The 19,461-nt window shown below is 42.6% G+C and overlaps 1 protein-coding gene across 3 annotated transcripts in view; it reads right to left on the bottom strand.

The window, feature by feature from the left end:
- HHAT (hedgehog acyltransferase) overlaps positions 1-19,461 on the bottom strand; it is a 169,795-nt gene that overhangs the window by 30,884 nt on the left and 119,450 nt on the right. For all 3 annotated transcript variants that reach the window (XM_083733553.1, XM_083733554.1, XM_083733555.1), the window contains exon 11: positions 9,949-10,093. In XM_083733553.1, the coding sequence (XP_083589679.1) occupies positions 9,949-10,093 (145 nt within the window). The remainder of the gene's footprint in view (positions 1-9,948; positions 10,094-19,461) is intronic.

Raw genomic sequence — 19,461 nt, forward strand, 5'->3', positions numbered from 1 at the left:
TTCATGACATTAAAGAAGCAAACCTCTTTCCACATTTCCCTCTCCGGTACAATTAATTTCCAGTCTCTGATATGCCATATTACAATGCATGTCAGGCGAGACACGCCAGGATGTTCAGACCTGTCGTCTCCCAAGTGGTCTCTGGTGCTGCAGGGGGCAGCTGCCACTACGGTGGAGTCAAGCGGTTGTCTTCTCTGTGATGTTTGAAGGCTCCCCCTCCCTCCCTCCTTCTTCTCTCATTTGTTCTCATTTACTAAGCTCACAGATCCAAGAACAGCCACTTACATACTTTCTCCAGCTTTGCTATCTTAGTATTAAGTACAGTGGTACCTCGGATTAAGTACTTAATTCGTTCCGGAGGTCCGTTCTTAACCTGAATCTGTTCTTAACCTGAAGCACCACTTTAGATAATGGGGCCTCCTGCTGCTGCTGCGCCACAGGAGCACGATTTCTGTTCTCATCCTGAAGCAAAGTTCTTAACCTGAAGCACTATTTCTGGGTTAGCGGAGTCTGTAACCTGAAGCTTATGTAACCTGAAGCATATGTAACCTGAGGTACCACTGTATAAAGGAAGATAATATGTTTGCATATCACTAAGGTGTATTTGAAAAACAAGTCATTGTGATTTAGTTTACCATACACATGCCTCAACAAGCTTTTTGGCTGATAAAAGTGAGATTGGGCTAAAGTTGTAGATTTTGTCGGCCTAGTTCTGTTATTGGGAGCTATCCCACAACCTAATGACAATTTGTGCTTTTGGCTGGCATCTGTCTGTCTCAGGAGACAATGGAAATGGCTTGACCTTTTTTCCTTTTTTTTGTAATTGGGTGAGGAAAGCAAATCTGTGTTGATTTCAGCCAGACCAACGTGGTTGAAGTCAGCAGAGGCTGACTGCAAAACACAGCTGCTATATAATGCATTGCAAAGAGAAAATGCATCAGCCCCCAAAAAAAGGACATTTATTTGCATAAAATTTGTATATGGTAGTTTACTTGCACACACACAGAGAGAAATACTTAAGATAGTTTAGACAGAAATGTACTCAATATAGTAGGGAAACCTGTGACCCGTGGCTGTTCCAAAGGATGGGCAGTTTCCAACACCCTGGTTCTTTATCCTTCAGCTGGAAGTGGTTTAAACAGCTGATCACACAGAGGACTATTTCAAAAGGAAGACTGCCATCTGCAGATGGACGTATTGATGAAGCTACAGGCTGAACACAATGTATAAAACTGCCTTTACTACCCTCCAGAAGTGATGCAAACTTCTTTTCTTGTTAAAGGAGACCAGTGCTGTATTTTCTTGGGTAAGTTCATTTCCGAGACGGTTAACATTTTACAAAATTGTTTTAAACAATGCAGTCACCTCACTTTTAACCTTTAAGGATGTCTTGGATTAAAAGCCTAAATAAACAAGCAGATTGAGCTGCCATAACACCGCTTAAGAATCTGTCCCATTGATCGTGCCTCGAATTACACTTGCTTTATTCTTGCGTGATTTGAAGAAACCTCTCTCGTAGTGTTAAGGAAAATCCTATTTGTGAATAATCTCTCTCACTAGAGACATTGTTTGGAAATCATTCATCCCCTTGTGTGGATTAGCTTGGTAATGCTACCCAAGGTCAGTTTGCCTGCGCTGGCTATCTCAGCCAGCCATGTAGCTTGCCTGCTGCTGCCCAGGAGACTTTAATTTGTACGGTCTGATTTATAAATTCCCTCCCCCCCACCCCACCATTTTAATTCTTGCTTCATGCAGGTGAGGGGTATTTATTTTAGCTCAGCACACTGTGTGCAATCAGATCTGTTTTGAACTTTGCGCTCTTCATGGCATCCCAGCTGAGTTTCCCTCTGCCATTGCAGAGAGAATTACTCTTTCAAATTAAGGAACTTAAAAGGGAATAGATGTGCTTCAGGGGCCATTAATCCTCACGTGAGGGGGCAGCAGTCATGAACCACACGGGAACCTGTTTTTCAGGCTGTTGACAGCTAGGCCTGAACACAGTAGCTTGCATTTATATTTTGAGCGCTTCCTGCTTAGATTCCCCACTGCCCCCCAAAGCGAGGAGCATTCTTTGAGCAGTTGCATCCTGGTAATTTTCAAAAGCCAAAGCCAAATGGTGCCCTCAAGCAGTCTTCTTTTTAAAAGAAAAGAAAACCATAACTTTAATAACAGACAAATCGTTGCCGCTTTATCTGTCCCCTGAGGCAGCTGCCACATTCTGCCTAACGGCAGTGCCAACCCAAGACAGAGTCTCTTTCACTATGACAAACCTTAGAGTGATCTACTCAATCATCATGGCTGATTGAGAGTTGAAACTGAATTAGCCCATGCTTTTTAAAAAATAGGTAGCAGTGGGGGCGGGGGGGGGGCATGGAGGCTGGACAAAACCAGTTCTATTGCTGGGGCAGACACTGCAGTCTAGGTCTTATAGACATTAGTAAAATTTTGAAAGCCGGTGTCTCTGTTGTAACTAATAAAGGTCATGGCCACTTTAAACTCCATTTCCAGTTGAAGTGTCACTCTTACTCTCCAGTTGGCCACTGCCCCACACTGCAGGTACTGGGAGAAGGGAGTGACTGAAGACTGCTACTCCCCAAAAAGTGTAGCATTAAGATTAGTAGTGAAACTTTTACGTATGGAAAGAACCACAGAGTTGCACTCTGCACTATGTCCCTTCATCAACCTTATTCTCCACAATAATAATGCCTTCCGTATAAATACTAGAATGGGAGCAATTTTCATCTTCAGAAGAAACAGAAGCCAGTAATTTTTTTTTTTGGGGGGGAGCCATTTTTAACATTTAGAATGTCTTTCAAAATGATTTTTTAAAAATGCTTGATTTCTGCACCCCCAGTGGGTTAACGTACCCACATTCTTCTGCTCCCCACGAGAGCATAGTTTCCTACCAGAAGGATAATCACTGTTATTTACTGCAGCTGGGAAAGGGCGATAAGTAACAAAAGTAAATATATGTAGAATTTCCGTCAAAGTCTAGCTTCAAGAATAATGATGCTTACAGTTAAGGGATGTGTGTTTTTCTTTTTTTAAAAAAACACCACCACCAAAGAGATGTAATTTACAATAAGACAAAAACACTTTCCCCAAATGATTTTTGTGCAAATATAGTAGCAAAGAAACTGCTACATTTTAAACAAGTTTCAGCCTTAGTCTAATAAAATATTTAAGGTGATGGGGATTAGGCTGGAGTGTAGGAGAAGACATCAGGAGTGAGTTTAATATTATTCTCCTGCATTGGTCAGCACAATGGTGCCCTTGAGGTCTTTCCTTGGTGCTCACAAAGCCTCTGTGCCCCCCCCCCATTGCTCCCTTGGTCATGAGGTGGGGAGAGCAATTATCTTTCTCTCCACTTAAAAGCACATTATATGAATACTACCCTTCATCCGTAGATCTCAGGGCAGTTCGCAGCATAAAAATACAAGATAAAATCACAAAATACATAGCAGAAACAAGAACAAACCAGTAACCCCATTCCTCACCCCCATGGAGCAGAAGGAGGAAGATAGAAGAGTGACACTCTTTCCTGCTTTATCTTTCAGCTCTATGGTGTTTCCAAGGTTCAGATTAAGGGCTCTTCCAGACTTCCACTTGTCCCACCACGCCCCGCCCCTGGGGAAACCCAACCTTTGCCGCTGAACCACAGCAAAAGTCTGTTGGATTCTCCACGGATTGATGTTTGTTCTGATTCAGTGCCAAAGAGCGAGTTTTCCCAGGGAAAGCCATGGGACAAACAGAAAACCACTCAGACCTGCGCTTTCTAGACATGGGACAAGTGGAAGTGTAGACAAGCCCTAATTCTGCTGGATCCAACTTTTATCCAGATACATTGGGAAAAGGAATTGTGTGCACATGTGCTTTCCTTCTGTCTCTTGGGAGAAGTGATCGGGGGAAGGTAAAGGTAAAGGTAAAGGTACCCCTGCCCGTACGGGCCAGTCTTGCCAGACTCTGGGGTTGTGCGCCCATCTCACTCAAGAGGCCAGGGGCCAGCGCTGTCCGGAGACACTTCCGGGTCACGTGGCCAGCGTGACATCGCTGCTCTGGCGAGCCAGAGCCGCACACGGAAACGCCGTTTACCTTCCCGCTGGTAAGCGGTCTCTATTTATCTACTTGCACCCGGAGGTGCTTTCGAACTGCTAGGTTGGCAGGCGCTGGGACCGAGCAGCGGGAGCGCACCCCGCCGCAGGGATTCGAACCGCCGACCTTTTGATCGGCAAGTCCTAGGTGCTGAGGCTTTAACCCACAGCGCCACCTGCGTCCCTTGATCGGGAGAAGAGAAGTGAGCAAAAGGTTGGAGCCCAGGGCACCTGCTCAAAAATCCAAATCCAGGAGCGACTCATATAAAATATAATATAATATAACTCATATAAAATATAATAAAATATAATTGTTGTTCACATGCATGTCCAGAATGTGTGGCAATACAAATAGCAAGAGCATCCTTTTAAACAGTACAAGCATAATTGGGCTGCACATAGTATTGCTTCTCTTTGCCCGAGCATCATTGCACCTACTCATCCAGGAATCAAAGCCCATAGCAAGAAACCTTTAAAGCCCTAAATGGCCTCGGTCCAGTATATCTGAAGGAGCGTCTCCTCCCCCATTGTTCTGCCCGGACACTGAGGTCCAGCTCCGAGGGCCTTCTGGCGGTTCCCTCACTGCGAGAGGCCAAGTTGCAGGGAACCAGGCAGAGGGCCTTCTCGGTGGTGGCGCCCGCCCTGTGGAATGCCCTCCCATCGGATGTCAAGGCGATGGACAACTACCTGACATTCAGAAGACATCTGAAGGCAGCCCTGTTCAGGGAAGTTTTTAATATGTGACATTTTAGTGTATTTTTTATCTCTGTTGGAAGCCGCCCAGAGTGGCTGGGGAAACCCAGCCAGATGGGCGGGGTACAAATAATAAATTATTATTATTATTATTATTATTATGATGTCTGGATCCCACCTGCATGGGGGAATTGCACACAGAGATGAATGGGGAGAGAATAAAATGCCCTGCATGCTGGATACGCCTTATCCCAAGTGTTTGTGTTTGACAGTAAGACACTGTGGATGGCCACAGCATAAAAATAATTTAAATAAATCAAGCTTGCTTGGTGGTGACTGGGGTAGCTGGAAATTGCCCCCCTCCAGGTGGAAGATTAACCTTTCAACACTTTTTGTAGTTCAGGAGAGCTGGTGAATGGAGTGGAGGCCTTGCCACGCATATTTTTTCTCCAGTCTGACCCAATAGCTGGGTTGCATATATGGATGGGGAAATCTCATAACTTTAAGGCATGGATGGGGAAATCTCTCAATGTTGGTTTCTCTCAGTTAAATGCAGTTCCCCACATTTCCACATCAGTTTGCAACAGTGATGATGTTGGGGATGATTTTAAGAAGTCCTCATGAAAATTCACCAGCAGATTTTGGTGTGAGTTTCTCTACATATATTTGTATGGAGTCTTGCATACAAAAAGGCTGAAATCGTTCCACTTAGCACCTGAAGAACATCACAGTCTGGAGCCTCTACTAGACCACCCAAAGAGCTGATTAGTGAAAAGCCAGCCGTGCAAAATAGGACAACACCCAAAGCACAATCCCAATGGTGAACTCTTTCGGATCAGCACTCTGTTTTTAATTTGTGTAAAGTAAAAACACCAACCAATAAATTATTGGAAGTAGGGAGCTAAGTAACATGTGTGTGCAGGGAAATAAGTGTTTATTGCCTTGCATCGTTATTTACTTTTTCAATCCGTAATTTTTCTTTTGGCTCAAGCAGGTCCTTAAGGCAGCTGACAATCATTTATCAGAAAACAAACCACAACAGCCTATATAACAAAATAGGAAAAGAACATTAATATCTCAGCAGAACAGAGCAACAGGCCTGGCATCTCAATTATTAAATTTCCTGAGGCACGTCAGCTCACTACCCCAAGCTAACTATTGCTCATTTAATGTTTCTTGAGTCCATACTCAATATTTCATATACAGTTACTTCTCAACAACCATGCTTCTCTCTTATGTTATGTTTCACCTTGCAATATCAAGCAGAAAGCTGCAGGCCAGGATGCCAAAGTCCTCTACAAAAAGTAAAGAGGCACACTGAATACTATGAGCTCACGTAAAATAAAGAACGAAGCAAATTTAGAGATCATATGGTAGTTTTGGGGTACCCAGAAACTACAGGCATTTGCAATCACTCTGACCTAAGGTGACAACCTATGCGCATTACCAAATATTTGGGCCAAAGAGGGCACAGATTTGCATAGCAGTTGCATATACCAATTTATGTGTTGTATCCAGCACTGTTGTCATGCTCCCACAGGGGACCTCGGCTTGCACAACTGAACTTCCCCCTCCTCTTCCCCACAGGTCTGGAGGACTCTCTGGAGCAAATTTGGGGGACACATGGGGGGAGGAGAGGAAGGGGGGTCCTGTTTCACAAGCGGATGTCCAGTTGCATAGAACTGGAATACAATCCTACATGTACAGATGCAAGTTCAGAAATAATTACTGCAATTATTAGAAATGCAGTTGTCTCCCCACAAGGGGACAAATGGGAGAAGGTGGCTTGTGGGCCTGCTCCACCTGCTACCCAGATGCTGCTACTGATGGGCAACTCCAAGGACGCTGTTTTCCCATTAGATGGCTCTTTTATCTTTAAACTGTTCTTGGACCCTCCTAACAGAGGATGATCATCTGACAGCCCTTCAAACAGAGGACAGTCTTCTGCAAAGAAGAGAACAGGGCCACCCTAATCTGATCGCAGGACCAGGGCCTGTGAGCGTAGATTAAGTTGTACACTTACAAGTCCAAGTAGCTTTCTTTGGTTTAAAATTGCAATGTTCCAGTTCATTATTAAATACAATGCCTGCCCAAAGTCATTTGATTCAACAGAACCCTGAGCAGTCAAGACAATCGGGTAATCTGGGAGAAAATCATGCTTTCGTCTCTTGCCTCTAAAAATAGTGTGTACATCTTCTTCTTTTTTAAATGCTGTTTTACCTTCCCTATGACAATGACTGGTTTTTCAGCTCTATGCAAACAGACAGAACAAATACCAGATTATATTTGGCTACGTGCCAGGTGGCTGAAACAAGAACAGACCTTCGTACTATGAGCCTGTTCACCCAGTTCTTCATTCGCACATGCAAAGGATCCTGACAGCTGAAGGACAAGACCCTTTCAGACTACTGTAATATGTGAACTCAGCGATTCTGGATATAGGATCCAACCATTCCTGTGACCAAGCCAGCTTTTGTTATAATGAGAATTATTATTGCAGAGTTTACAAGCTACATTTGCCCTGCATTTTGCTCACAGTGACATTTCTGAGCCGAGAGGGTTGTGGTTGGCACACATCAGAAGACATTGGAGGGGACTCAAGGAAGTTTTGATGTAGCTGAAACACTTCAATCACTTCTCAAGGAGAGTGATGGTGATGGTTCCATGAACCTTTATCTGGGATGTCCAAATAACATTGATTCTTTCAACTGGGCTATGTACCTAGCAGAGGTTGGCACAGAGAGAGTGGTGTTGCTCTCTTGCTCCCAATGCTATGAATCGCTGCTGGTCACTGAGAGGGGGAGGACAAGGCATAGGGAGCTCAACACGCTGTATGAACAGTGCCGCCCTGCCTGTACCACCCTGCTCAGGCTAGCTATGTCATTTGCCTCCCGATGACATTGGATGTCCAGGTGAAGACTGCTGTTGATACGGTGTTGGTTCGTGTTTGATCTGCTTTGTACATAATCTGTAACGATGCAGCCAACACCTAATTCATAAAGATGGGTCTGATTATGTAGAAAACAAAACATAAAATATCCGTTCTGCTGTACTTCAAACTTAAGCTACTGTTGCAAATGGCAAGGCAGATCATTTGAAGACAAAATAAAGAAGTTCCCATCCAAGAGAAAAATCACCTTTCTTCTGCCGGGTTCAAAGATGCAATTTTACATATTTCAACCACGATCAGGAAGGATCTTACACTTTTCACAAAAACACCAAATTTACATCATTTGTGGACTAAAACACAATGACAATTTTCAGATATTGGTTTCTACTTGCAATAACGTTTCTACTTGAGCATGGTATAACACAAAGTTACGTATCTCTCCAAAAACATGATATGGTCCCAAAGCTACCCTAGTGTGTTCAATCATGCAACTGTATTGTTTAACGTGTTTTATTTAATATACACGTGCAAATGCACAAATGGGATAACTGAAAAGTTCAGATCTGGACCTGCACTATAAGAGGTCAGCAAACGGCTGCTCACACATTTTAACCCAGAATTACAGCATAGTGTGCTGCAATCCCAGTGCTCCCTGCTCTCTATTTATAGAGCTGCTTGGCCTTTAATGTTAGGGTTGCCATACGTCAGGAGTTTCCTGGACATAGATGGTATTCAGCCCTCGTAAACAGCGTCCGGGCAGAAATCGCTTAAATGTCTGGGACGTATGAAAGCCCATGTATGGCAACCCTATATAATGTGGAAGACAAACAGCAAAGAACTATGATGCTGCTCTGTGTTTCTGGGATGGGTAAGTGCAGAGCTTTTCCTGATGCTAGTGGTGATTCCTTGATAGTTGAAGCAATGGGTAATTAGGTGGCTGTGAAGGAGGGAAGGAACCGCACAATAAGGAATTGTTGGTGGTAGACTGCCATCTCACAAACTATTATTTGCAAAGTTCTTCTAGGTAACTACCTCTCACATAAATGGAACAGAGGAAAGAGAGAGTCATAGAAAGATTATTTTTAACACTCTGTAATTTAATGTCTCTTACTTCTCAACAAGGAAGATGTAGTACCATTGCCCTGAGCAGTTTTGAAATTGAGTTTTTCACTTTTCAGTACTATGGGTCTGACCAGCAAATTGCTTAGAAGTGATATTTCATATCCCGTTTACTGCACAATGGGGGCAGCATAACTTGTACAGAAAAACAATTATTGCTGAGGCACCTAAAAACTCTGTATGATGCATACAGATGCAGCGAGTGCCTTCGATGAGGAGAGGAAACATTTCGGGCATCCTAGACATTCTCTGCATCTGGTGACATAGTCCCCTGCCCATGAAAGTTAATGCTACAATAAAAGTGCAACAAAGGTGCAAAATGTTGTGTGAAATGAAAATACATGACAGCTGGTCCAACTGTGATGCCTACTGGTGTAACGGCACCTTTGAGAACTCCTGGCACCCATAGAATCTCTGAGCCTCCCCATACACACTCACTGCCCCCTTCATTACAAGGCAGCAAGGGTGGGTACCTTTTTCTCCCTCGAAAAACACAGCGAGCTGAAAGAGGAAGCGGGAAGAGCGACACTCTCTCCCACTTCCTCTTTCATCTCTATATGCTTTTACATAGGAACACTGGAAGCTGCCTTATACTGAGCCAGACCATTGGGTCCATCTAATTCAGTATTACTGGCATTGACTGGCAGTGGCGCCGAACCCTACCTGGAGATGTCACAGGTTGAACATAGGACTTTCTGCATGCAAAGCAGAGTAGAACTTAGTTGGATGCAACCCAATATTTTTTAAATGCTGCTGCTTAGTTTATCCAACTTTGGGTTTAATGCTTGTTGTCTGCTTTTAGGGATTTTATATTATTATTATTTGTACTGGTCCATTGTGCTAAAGGACATGCCAAGTACCAGCAGGAAATGCTTCTAAAAAGTGCCTGAAATAAAAATAAATAACAAAGGTTCAGGCTGAAAGCCAACAAGCCCTGGGGAAATGCTACAATGACTACTGCTGAGATGATGTCAAGGGCAAGGAGGACTAACTGAACAAAAAGCATATAGTGCAAGACACAGGGAACGGCATCTGAGAAAGCTGCTCATGTGTTTTGCAATGCTGAATCAAATTCCAGGAAGGCATGTCTAATAATAATAATAATAATAATAATAATAATAATAAATAATAATAAATCAGATTGCTATAGCTTGCCTTCTATGAAGATCCTGTTCCAGTAGATTCTGCCAACATGATTCCCTCCGAGAAAGATAAGGTTGGAGAAGATCAACCACATGGTAGACACAGATGCCAGAGCTGCATGGAGTCGCCGACAGCCTCTTGGGGACAAAAAATGGTTCTGAAAAGAAGGTAAGTTGGATTTAATATACAAGTTAGGAAGGGGTAATTGCTGGGCATTTGGAGAAGTAAAAGCATATTACAGCCATATTTTCTGGAACTGTCCCCAAATACAGGGATGTGTTTTCCCTTGGAAATAATATCAGAATCGTTAGGAACACAAATCCCTATGGAACCTAAGACATTTCTGCTTGGATACATAAAAGGTGCTTTCATAGACAGTGATCAAGAGATGGCAATCAATTTGATTACTTTAGCTCCTCTCACTACTTTTAAAGAGATTGAAAAGATCTGGACCATGGTGAAAATGGTCAAACTAACCTACTACCGGAGAATACAAGCAAATAAATTCATGGAGAAACAGGTATTTTTCTTGATATATTGGAATAGCAAGTATTATAACGTAGACGTTATGTTGTTTTCAGTTTATTGTTAAGTTTTCAGGTGGAGATTTTGTTACTGCGTTGTAAACTTCTTGTTTATTGCAAACCATAAAAATATCAATAAAATGGTTCTGAAAAGCAAATTTTAAACAGGCAGCTAACAATAAAATCTTAATACTAGAAGGTTAGAAATAAATCATGGTGGTGTTAGGGTGACCGCTATAGGTATAGTGAAGTCATGAGAGTGGAGAGAAGCCCTTGCTCTCCTGTAAATGTTAATATTTTTAAAAAAGAGATGGGGAACTTGCCACTCTCCAGCTGTTGTTAGACTACAAATCCCACTACCCTGCCCCTGGCCTTGCTGGCAGAGGGTGGTGGAAGTGGGAGTTCAACAAATCTGGAGCGTGGCAAGTTCCCTGTCCTTGGTTTACAGCAATAGGGCATCATTCTAGGAAGAATTATCCACTGCATTGAAAGTAATGCTGGAAAGCACCTTGGCTTAGTGCACCACATTTAAAGGAATTGTCCTGGGATTTATATAGGTTTTAAAAAACACACACCCCAACAGAGTCAATAGTTGTCTTCCAGGGGTACTACACAGAAAGTTTCAAAGCACATACAGCAGCTATATTTCCAGACAACTCACTGGTTTTGCAAACTGTATGGTTATTGTGCGAACCAATTAACAGGGAACTCCAAACCCAAGATCTGCTGAGATAAGAGGGTTTAGATTCAGCAGATCTTGGGCTTTCCCAACTGAAATGTGTACTCAGCCAGGGCTATGGCAGCCTAAGTTGCTCACCCCACTTTAGCTGGGACTCAGAAGGCAGAACTTGACTTACACCATAGTTAGTCCCCAAAAGGGGTTCTTCCAGCAGCGGGACAAGGAGAGAATTACATGTATTCCAACCCCGCTCTCAGCTCAGTCATGCAACTGTGCAACCCAGCAGAACATAGCTCATGAAAAGGGTGGCGTAAGTCAAATTCATCCAAGTTCCTTGTGAACTGTTTGGAACGGGGGAACTTACAATGGCGTTAACTTTCGCCATTGTAACAGTAATGCACGTGTGTGCATAACTGTGATATTTATGCATGGTGATAGTGTTACAAGATTTGGAGAAAATGGAAAGGGAGAAGTTTCTCTTTCATAATAGCAAAATTTGGGGTCATCCAGTGAAGCTGAATGTTGAAATATTTAAAGCTTTCAATGGCTGCTAGCCATGCTGGCGACATTCTTTTTTCCACTGCCAAAGGCTATATGCCTCTGAACACCAGTTGCTGGGAATCACTCAAGTCCTGCTAGCAGGCCTTTGACAGGCATCTGCACCGCAGGGGGTTGGACCTTGGGTCCCTTCCAACTCTACAATTCTATGATCTGGTTGGCCACTGTGAGCCCAGAATCCTGGACAAGATGGATCTTTGGCTTGATCTAGCAGGCCTCTTCTTATGTTCTTGCTTTTTTCATGAGCAGGGAGTCTGGATTGTGCTTGACAGCTTGAATGTTCAATACTACAATAATCAATATGCATTTCAAAAACAGCAACACAGAAGTCACTATAGGCTAAGAGACGTGAGTAGGAAAAATTAAATTCACATAGCAAATTAAGCACAGGGAAGTTAACTCAAAATATAAATACCTTTCCTGTCTCCATAATTTAGCTTTATGATTATTCTTCTACCATAATTGTTTTTATTGAAGGATCCAATTAATATTACTATATACCTTCCTCTATTAAAGCTGCTAAGAATTCATATCACTGGGTTAGCAGATTGTTTTCCAAAAAATCAAATCAAATAACTTTGGAAACAGAGGTTTTACCACCATAACACACACGTAGTTTTTAGAGGAGGAAAATCCGTAGGCATGCCACCCGTAGGCATTCCCTCCATAACACGCAGAGACATTTCCCCTTACTTTTTAGGAGGAAAAAAGTGAGTGTTATGGTGCAAAAAATACGGTATGTTTAAACTTAACAGCAGAGAACTAGACACATCTGCTCAGATGTTCAAGGGAACTCACTCTCAGGTAAGCAAGTATAGGTTTGCAGCCATTTAATATGTGCAAGCAACAGTATTCCTACTTCTATTTGTTTCAAAGATAGCAATCCATAATTTATAACATTTTTTACATACCCTTGGCCATGTTTGTGAAGCTTTCAATGTTATGCATGTATAAAACATTCAGAGCTTTCTTATTACAAGGTTGACACCAACCACAGAGTACATTAATATTAGAGTGAACAGTCTGGAAACACATTTAGCCCTCTGTTGCACTTGCAGTATTTTTAGTTGAAAATTTTTAAACTAGCCTTGCAGTGAACTGGGTTAAACTAGCCATAGTTTACTGCTAAATTACATGTTTCAAAACCGTAAGAAATGCCATTCATGTGGTTGGTTTAATTGCTGCTTTAAGTCCTCTTCTCATGTTATCCATATGAAAGGCTCTCTGTGTAGAAGGGGGAGTGGGGGCTGACTCTGACCCCAAAGTTGCACAGATCCCAGGTACACCATCCATAAGTTGATGTCTGCATAAGAGAAGCCCACATTCACAGAAGAAAATGTTGTGATGGGTAACTGAAGCCGTGCTCAAGTGTTACTTTGTGACAGAAAATAATATTTGTGTAGGCAGTGCTATTTTTCTAGAAAAAGAGGTGCCAGAACTCACCATGAACACCTCCTTCGTTCTCTTAGAATGGCAATGGCACCCACCTGAGAGGTGCTAGAACGGAGTTCCAGTGTGTTCCGGCTCAAAAAAGCCCTGAGTTTAAGTCCACCTTTTTACAAAACCAACTAATTCAGTTCAAGTTCATCCAAATAAACTTTTTCTTCATAAAAAGTTCATCCACAGCCATTTTCTTTCAGCTTTTGGTATGTTGCAAGCCACTGGGCTGACATATAGAGTCCAAACCAAATCAGGGTTCATAAACAAGTAAAAAGATGTCTGACAGAAAATGTCAACAGGTGAAGCTTTCCTTGTAATTGTATTTTTATACAGGAAAAAGTTTACCCTTGTTTACTTTGTGCCAGCCACACAGCTGTAAAAGGCACAAGGCACCATTTGCAGTGTTCCTGTTATCCTCACTGAAAATAGGTCCTTTTTGAAGAGAGTAAATCTCTTCAGCAGAAAAAGATACAGAAAATGCCTCACATTCATTCCTTTTAATTGCTTAGCAATCGTGCTTAAGTGAGTAAGTGAATAAGTGTCCTTCGCCATAGCAGTGCCCTCATATCTGCCTAATAAGCCTTAGAAAGTTGACTCCACATTTGGTTTTCTAAATTTTTCAGAGATGTCCAAATGATAAGAAAGAAAGAAAGAAAGAAAGAAAGAAAGAAAGAAAGAAAGAAAGAAAGAAAGAAAGCTAAGGATTCGGGCCTCTTGCTGAATGGGTGAAGGGTATGGACATGAAGATGAGCTAGACATTATTCAGAGTTCTACCCCAAAATGAATGTAATTCACCTTTAGTTCACCTGGCTAGTATGGGATCTATCTTCAAAAATAGCTCATTAATTTTTGAACTAGTTCAGTGTACTCCATTAAACTGAATTAGTTCATTCCCAGCACTGGCTTTTACTGGCACTTCATTGAACACAAGTAGAACCATCTAGATGGTCATAACCCTGAATCCTGAGTTGTACTGTGGTTCCTACTTACACTCTAGCAAACACAGTAAAAAAACCCAACCTTCAGACCTTCTCCAATCAAGTTTGGAGGCTGAGTGACCAAGGCTGGGAACACCAGAGGACGGGGCCAGCATGTGCTATTTACATGAATTATTTGTTAGTAATACCCCACCTTGGGGTGTCATGAGAGTTCAAGCAGGGGTGCTTGAATAGGCGAGAAATCCTGCTCAGCCAAACATCAGTTCAAATCTTGCCAAGCAGAATCAGGGCTTTGTTTCTACTCAAGCCACCTTCCCTTGGCTGAAGGACCCCAAACTTGTCTTGTGGTAAGCAGTGGGGCAACATGCACTCCAATCCTAATGTATTGTTATAGGAAGTTCATAAAAATACAGTGGACCCTCTGGATACGAACGTGATTCATTCCGGGGGTCCGTACTTACCATGAAAAGTCCGTATCCAGAGGCAACGCTTCTGCGCACATGCATGGTGCAATAGAGCACTCTGCGCATGCACAAAGTGTGCAGAGTGCTTCGGCGCATGTGCACGCGGCCAAACCAGGAAGTATAAACTTCTGGGTTTGTGCATTCGTAACTCGAAATTACGTTACCCGAAGATAATGTAACCCAAGGTACCACTGTAACTGCGATATCAAGGGACTTATTCAAGCACAGTAGGGTAACTATCGTGTGTGTGTGTGTGTGTGTGTGTGTGTGTGTGTATAACTTTTAAATATGGATTTCGAAAGCACATTTTTATTATTTCATGGACATTATCATCTTATGTATCAATTTTCTGACTGAGTATGAGAAACAGCACTAATAACAAATACGCATTATATTTTTACAAAGTGACTTACCCTTCTTAGCTCATCTATACCTATATATATCTATATCTACATCTATATATCACCAGTCAAATACAGCTTCAAAACTGAAGCAGGAATGACTGATATCTGTACACAGACATTTATTCCGTCAATCCAAAACATTTTCAACATCTTTTCTTAATATTTACAGTTGCCGAAGCTCCTGACCTATGAACAATCCATAAACATTCCAAACGCGATAGGAAAGAAGCTAAATGTGGTTATTAAATATTCTACTGACAGATGTATAGATACTGATAGGATCAAACAGTGGTTCTGTATGCGGAGACAAATCATTTGTCCATATTCAAACATAAACCAAGATCATCAATCTAGGCCTATCTTCAATGGTTTTCCAGGGTATCATTAATTCATATATGACATGGGTAACTTTGGGATATGCCCAAAGTACTTAAAATGCCACAAGTCGATGTAAGGATAAAAGTTTGGCAGTCTGGAATGTGATGAAAACGGAAGGGTTAAGCTGCCATATGAATGGAAGGCGTGGGTATAAAAATACCATTATAATTTCCTTTTCTGTGCTTGAAATATGGTGTAAATTGATCGTCTGCCACTCCTGGTACTCAATCTAGAGTGTGTGAGTCAGCACTGTCCAGGCGAGAAGTGTTGGTGAATATTTTGCAGTAGACTCACATCACAAAAACAAACAAGATAATAACAGAAAGCAACATATAATTTCAGCAGTGGCTTTGACTCTGTGGAAGGAAGATATTGCACGCAATTCCCCGCAGGACCAAAAATCCTATCCCTTGCAAGAGGGCCATCAGGGAGCCATCCTGGAAGATGCTCTAGGAATTCAAATTCATTTTGCAGATGTCTGTGACAATATAAGCCACAGAAGAAATATCTTACTGCAAGTTGTAAATGTGGGTACATGTTATTTTCATGCCGTGATAAAATGCCATCAGTCAACAGCATAAATCCTAGGGTGAATGTGATCTGTTCATTCAGCAAACAAATAAATCACCCAGTGGAATTTCCTCCAACCTTGAAGGCTGTATGGATTATGATCATTGTCTACTAGTGGTTCATCTGTAAATGTCCTAATCACGAGCTGCGACTACATGAAGCAGTTTGCCACTGTTGAGAAGTAGTCACTGAAAACTAATCGGGCATGGTTTCATCACACTGCAATACTGGCCTCCTGAAGGTGATGCCATCAGTTCATGCAGGGACACACAGCAGCAGACCTTGGTTGGAGGTACAAGAGGGATGGACCCATTCATTTACCATTTGGTTACTGCTGGCTATTAACCAGAAATGGGGAGACAGACCAGCTCATGCAAAGCCAGTGTCACCATGCTGCTGCAATTGCCTACTTGATCCCCTCCCCCTCCCCCTCTTTCCCTTTTCCTTTTTCCTTCTGTGATGGAACTCCTATCTGGGGACTTCCCTGGCTTTTTTCTGGCCCATGTAGGACCAGTCTGGATAGTTGGCCTTGGTGAAGACTTGACGTTTTCATCCCCCCAAAAGTTTTTGATTTGAGTTCTGTCAGGGAAGTGCCATCGGAGCCAGAGGGAGAGGGAGGGCTCCAGAGGGGTTCCGGAGAGCGTCCCGGGAGGGAGAGAAGCAGCCCATCTTCTGGAGAAGGAATTCAGCGTAGCACCAGTGGAGAAGGGGGGCAGATGGGGGAATCAGCGAGGTGACTCCATGACTCCTCGCCGGAGACCAGCGGGGAGAGCACGGATCCTCCGCTGCCCACACCCTGGGAGAGTAGGCGGCGTCTAGGCGTCAAAGAGCTTCTTTGCTGGAAGAAGTTCAAGAAACGCCCACTGACGGATTCTGCCAGCGATTGAGACAGCCACGGGTGAGTGGCTGTCTGGACAGAAAGGGTTCACCCAGGTAACCCAGCCAGGTGTGGCATCGATTTACGCACGAGCAACCCCTGGAACCATTACAAGTTCCTACCGAAATGAGGCCACATTTTAATGTTGCATTTTAATCTTGTTTTTAAGTTGTATCTCAATCAATTGTTTTTATATCTGAATGTTAGCCTCCCTGAGCCCGGTCTTGGCTGGGGAGGGCGGGGTATAAATAAAATTTATTATTATTATTATTATTATTATTATTATTATTAATTGAGTGATGTCCTCAGTTTGTGACAAGGCACAAAATTACAGCCTTCTGTGGGAGATACAGCACGGGACCATATCTGCTTTGCATGATATGCCTTCTTCCTTGGTCACCACTTGCCAGATTTCCTTCTTGGCAACCAACTGCAACAAGAGCATAAGAACACAAGAAGAGGGCTGTTGCATCGGGCTGAAAGCCCAACTAATCCAGCCTCTTCTACTTGCATTGGTCAACCAGATGCTCATAGAACAGCCTTTCTCAACCTGTGCATCCCCAGATGTTGTTGAACTACAACTCCCATCACCCCTAGCTAGCAAGGCCAGAGCTCAGGAATGATGGGAGTTGTAGTCCAACAACCTCTGGGGACCCACAGGTTGAGAACCACTGCCGTAGGAAGTCCCGCAGGCAGTGCCCTCCCCACTTGTCATCAGCAGCAGTTTCCTTAGAGGAGGACAGCAACACATAGCCAAAGCTGACTGTGGAATTGCCCATACAAAATCATCCCACCAATGAAGAACAGGCGTGTAGCTCCACCTATGGAATCATGAAAAAGCTGTCCATCTATTAACCCTTTCCATGACCAGATCAGGTGAGGCTTCCTGTGTTCACTGAGTGTCCACTGAGGGACAGAATTTGAAGGCATAAAAATCAAAAGCAGCAATTTAAAAAGTATTAAATCATATGTTTTAGTCAAATACAGTTTAATTGTACAAAAAGTGCACCATCTGTTGATTTTCCCTCATCAAAAAATGGCAAATATCTTAACATCTTAATAGAACTAATTTTTAAAATGAGTATTCAACATTTAAACATTACCCCCCCATTAAAATAATCTCTTTATTGTGCCTTGTGTCATCTAAATACACCTTTCAAATGAAACAGATGGAATTTTTATGGACGTTCACATATGACTTCCGCTGACATCTTTAGCTTCTTATCATGACCTAACTTTCAAATATCCTTCACATGTCAAGCACAAAAAGAAAATATGGGAGTGCCTGGGCATTTATTCTGCTGGAGCTGGCACAGAGAAAGCAGTAATTTACTGGCAAAAGGAGAAGGGTGGACAATCAAGAGAGAAAGCAAAACTATTTGTGCTTCAAGTGCCTATAAATCAATCTGTTCATTTGATCAGACAGTTGAAATCCTTGCACATTCTTGTCTGCTGGATGATATTTCCTAATGCAGTAAGAACACTACAAAGTACAGACAGCTGCGGAGCATCTTGATAATCCAGTACCACTTAATAAATACTATTAAAGCGTGTTGCGTTGAATTTTCATGAGCTCTGATTGCTGCTGTGAAAGTTGCCCTTTTGGAAAGCATGAATATTTGTGAGAGGGGATGGGTGTGTGGGCTGTAGGGTCAACGTCCATCCATAAATATAAACAAATGTGCCAAATAGACTTATCACTGCTTGACTCATCTGCCTGACACAGCAATTACAGGCAATGATTTTTGATCAACAAACCTGTTGTATAGTCACTTGTAGACGATAAAAGTGTGAGTGTTAATCTACTGCAGTCTCAGGCATTCATTAAACAATAGTGGCAGCCTCAAATTTTACTTTTCAACCATCACATCACTAACCGAACAGATACAGTAATTAATATATTCCTTAGGGTCAGGGATAGGTGATTTTTTTTTTAGCCTGAGGCTGTGCTGTGCTGCCCCACAGGTAATAATAATAATTAACAACAATAATAAAAAATTGTTATTTATACCCCGCCCTTCCCAGTTCAGAAACCCGGGCTTAGGGCAGCTAACAACAAATTTAAAACACTTAATACAACATAAAAGCAGCATAGAATACAGTATAAAAGCATGAATAACAATAAAATTCAAAGTTCAAAAATCAATTTGGGGAAAATCCATCCAATAAACATTAGATAGTCACCAGGGCTAGCTGGCTAAATTAGTCCTACTTGGGCCAGCGAGGAGGCCAGGGGAAAATTAGCTGTGGGGTCCCAGAGATGGTAATCTTCATAAAAGGGGGGAGGGGGGAAGAGAAGGGAAATAAAAGATCAGGCTAAGTTCAAATTAAAGGCCAGGCAGAACAGCTGTCTTACAGGCCCGACGGAAGGCGGTTAAATCCTGTAGGGCCCTAGTCTCTTGGGACAGAGCATTCCACCAGGTCGGAGCCATCACTGAAAAGGCCCTGGCCCTGGTGGAGGATAGTCTGACTTCCTTAGGGCCCGAGACCTCTAAACTATGGTTATAACCATGCCAGTGGTGGGTGGAACCAAAATGAGCAGTGCCCACACTACACACATGCATGTAAGTGGGGAGTCCATTGTAATGCAAACAGTTTCATGCCCGACAGTTGTTGAGCTTGCTCACACCATTTTGGAGCCCTTGGAATCCGTTTCCCCCCTGGACTTTTGACTTAGTGACAAGGACTTTCCA

The sequence above is a fragment of the Podarcis gaigeae genome (genome assembly GCF_964106915.1).
Source record: "Podarcis gaigeae genome assembly, chromosome: 3".
Taxonomy (NCBI): domain Eukaryota; kingdom Metazoa; phylum Chordata; class Lepidosauria; order Squamata; family Lacertidae; genus Podarcis; species Podarcis gaigeae.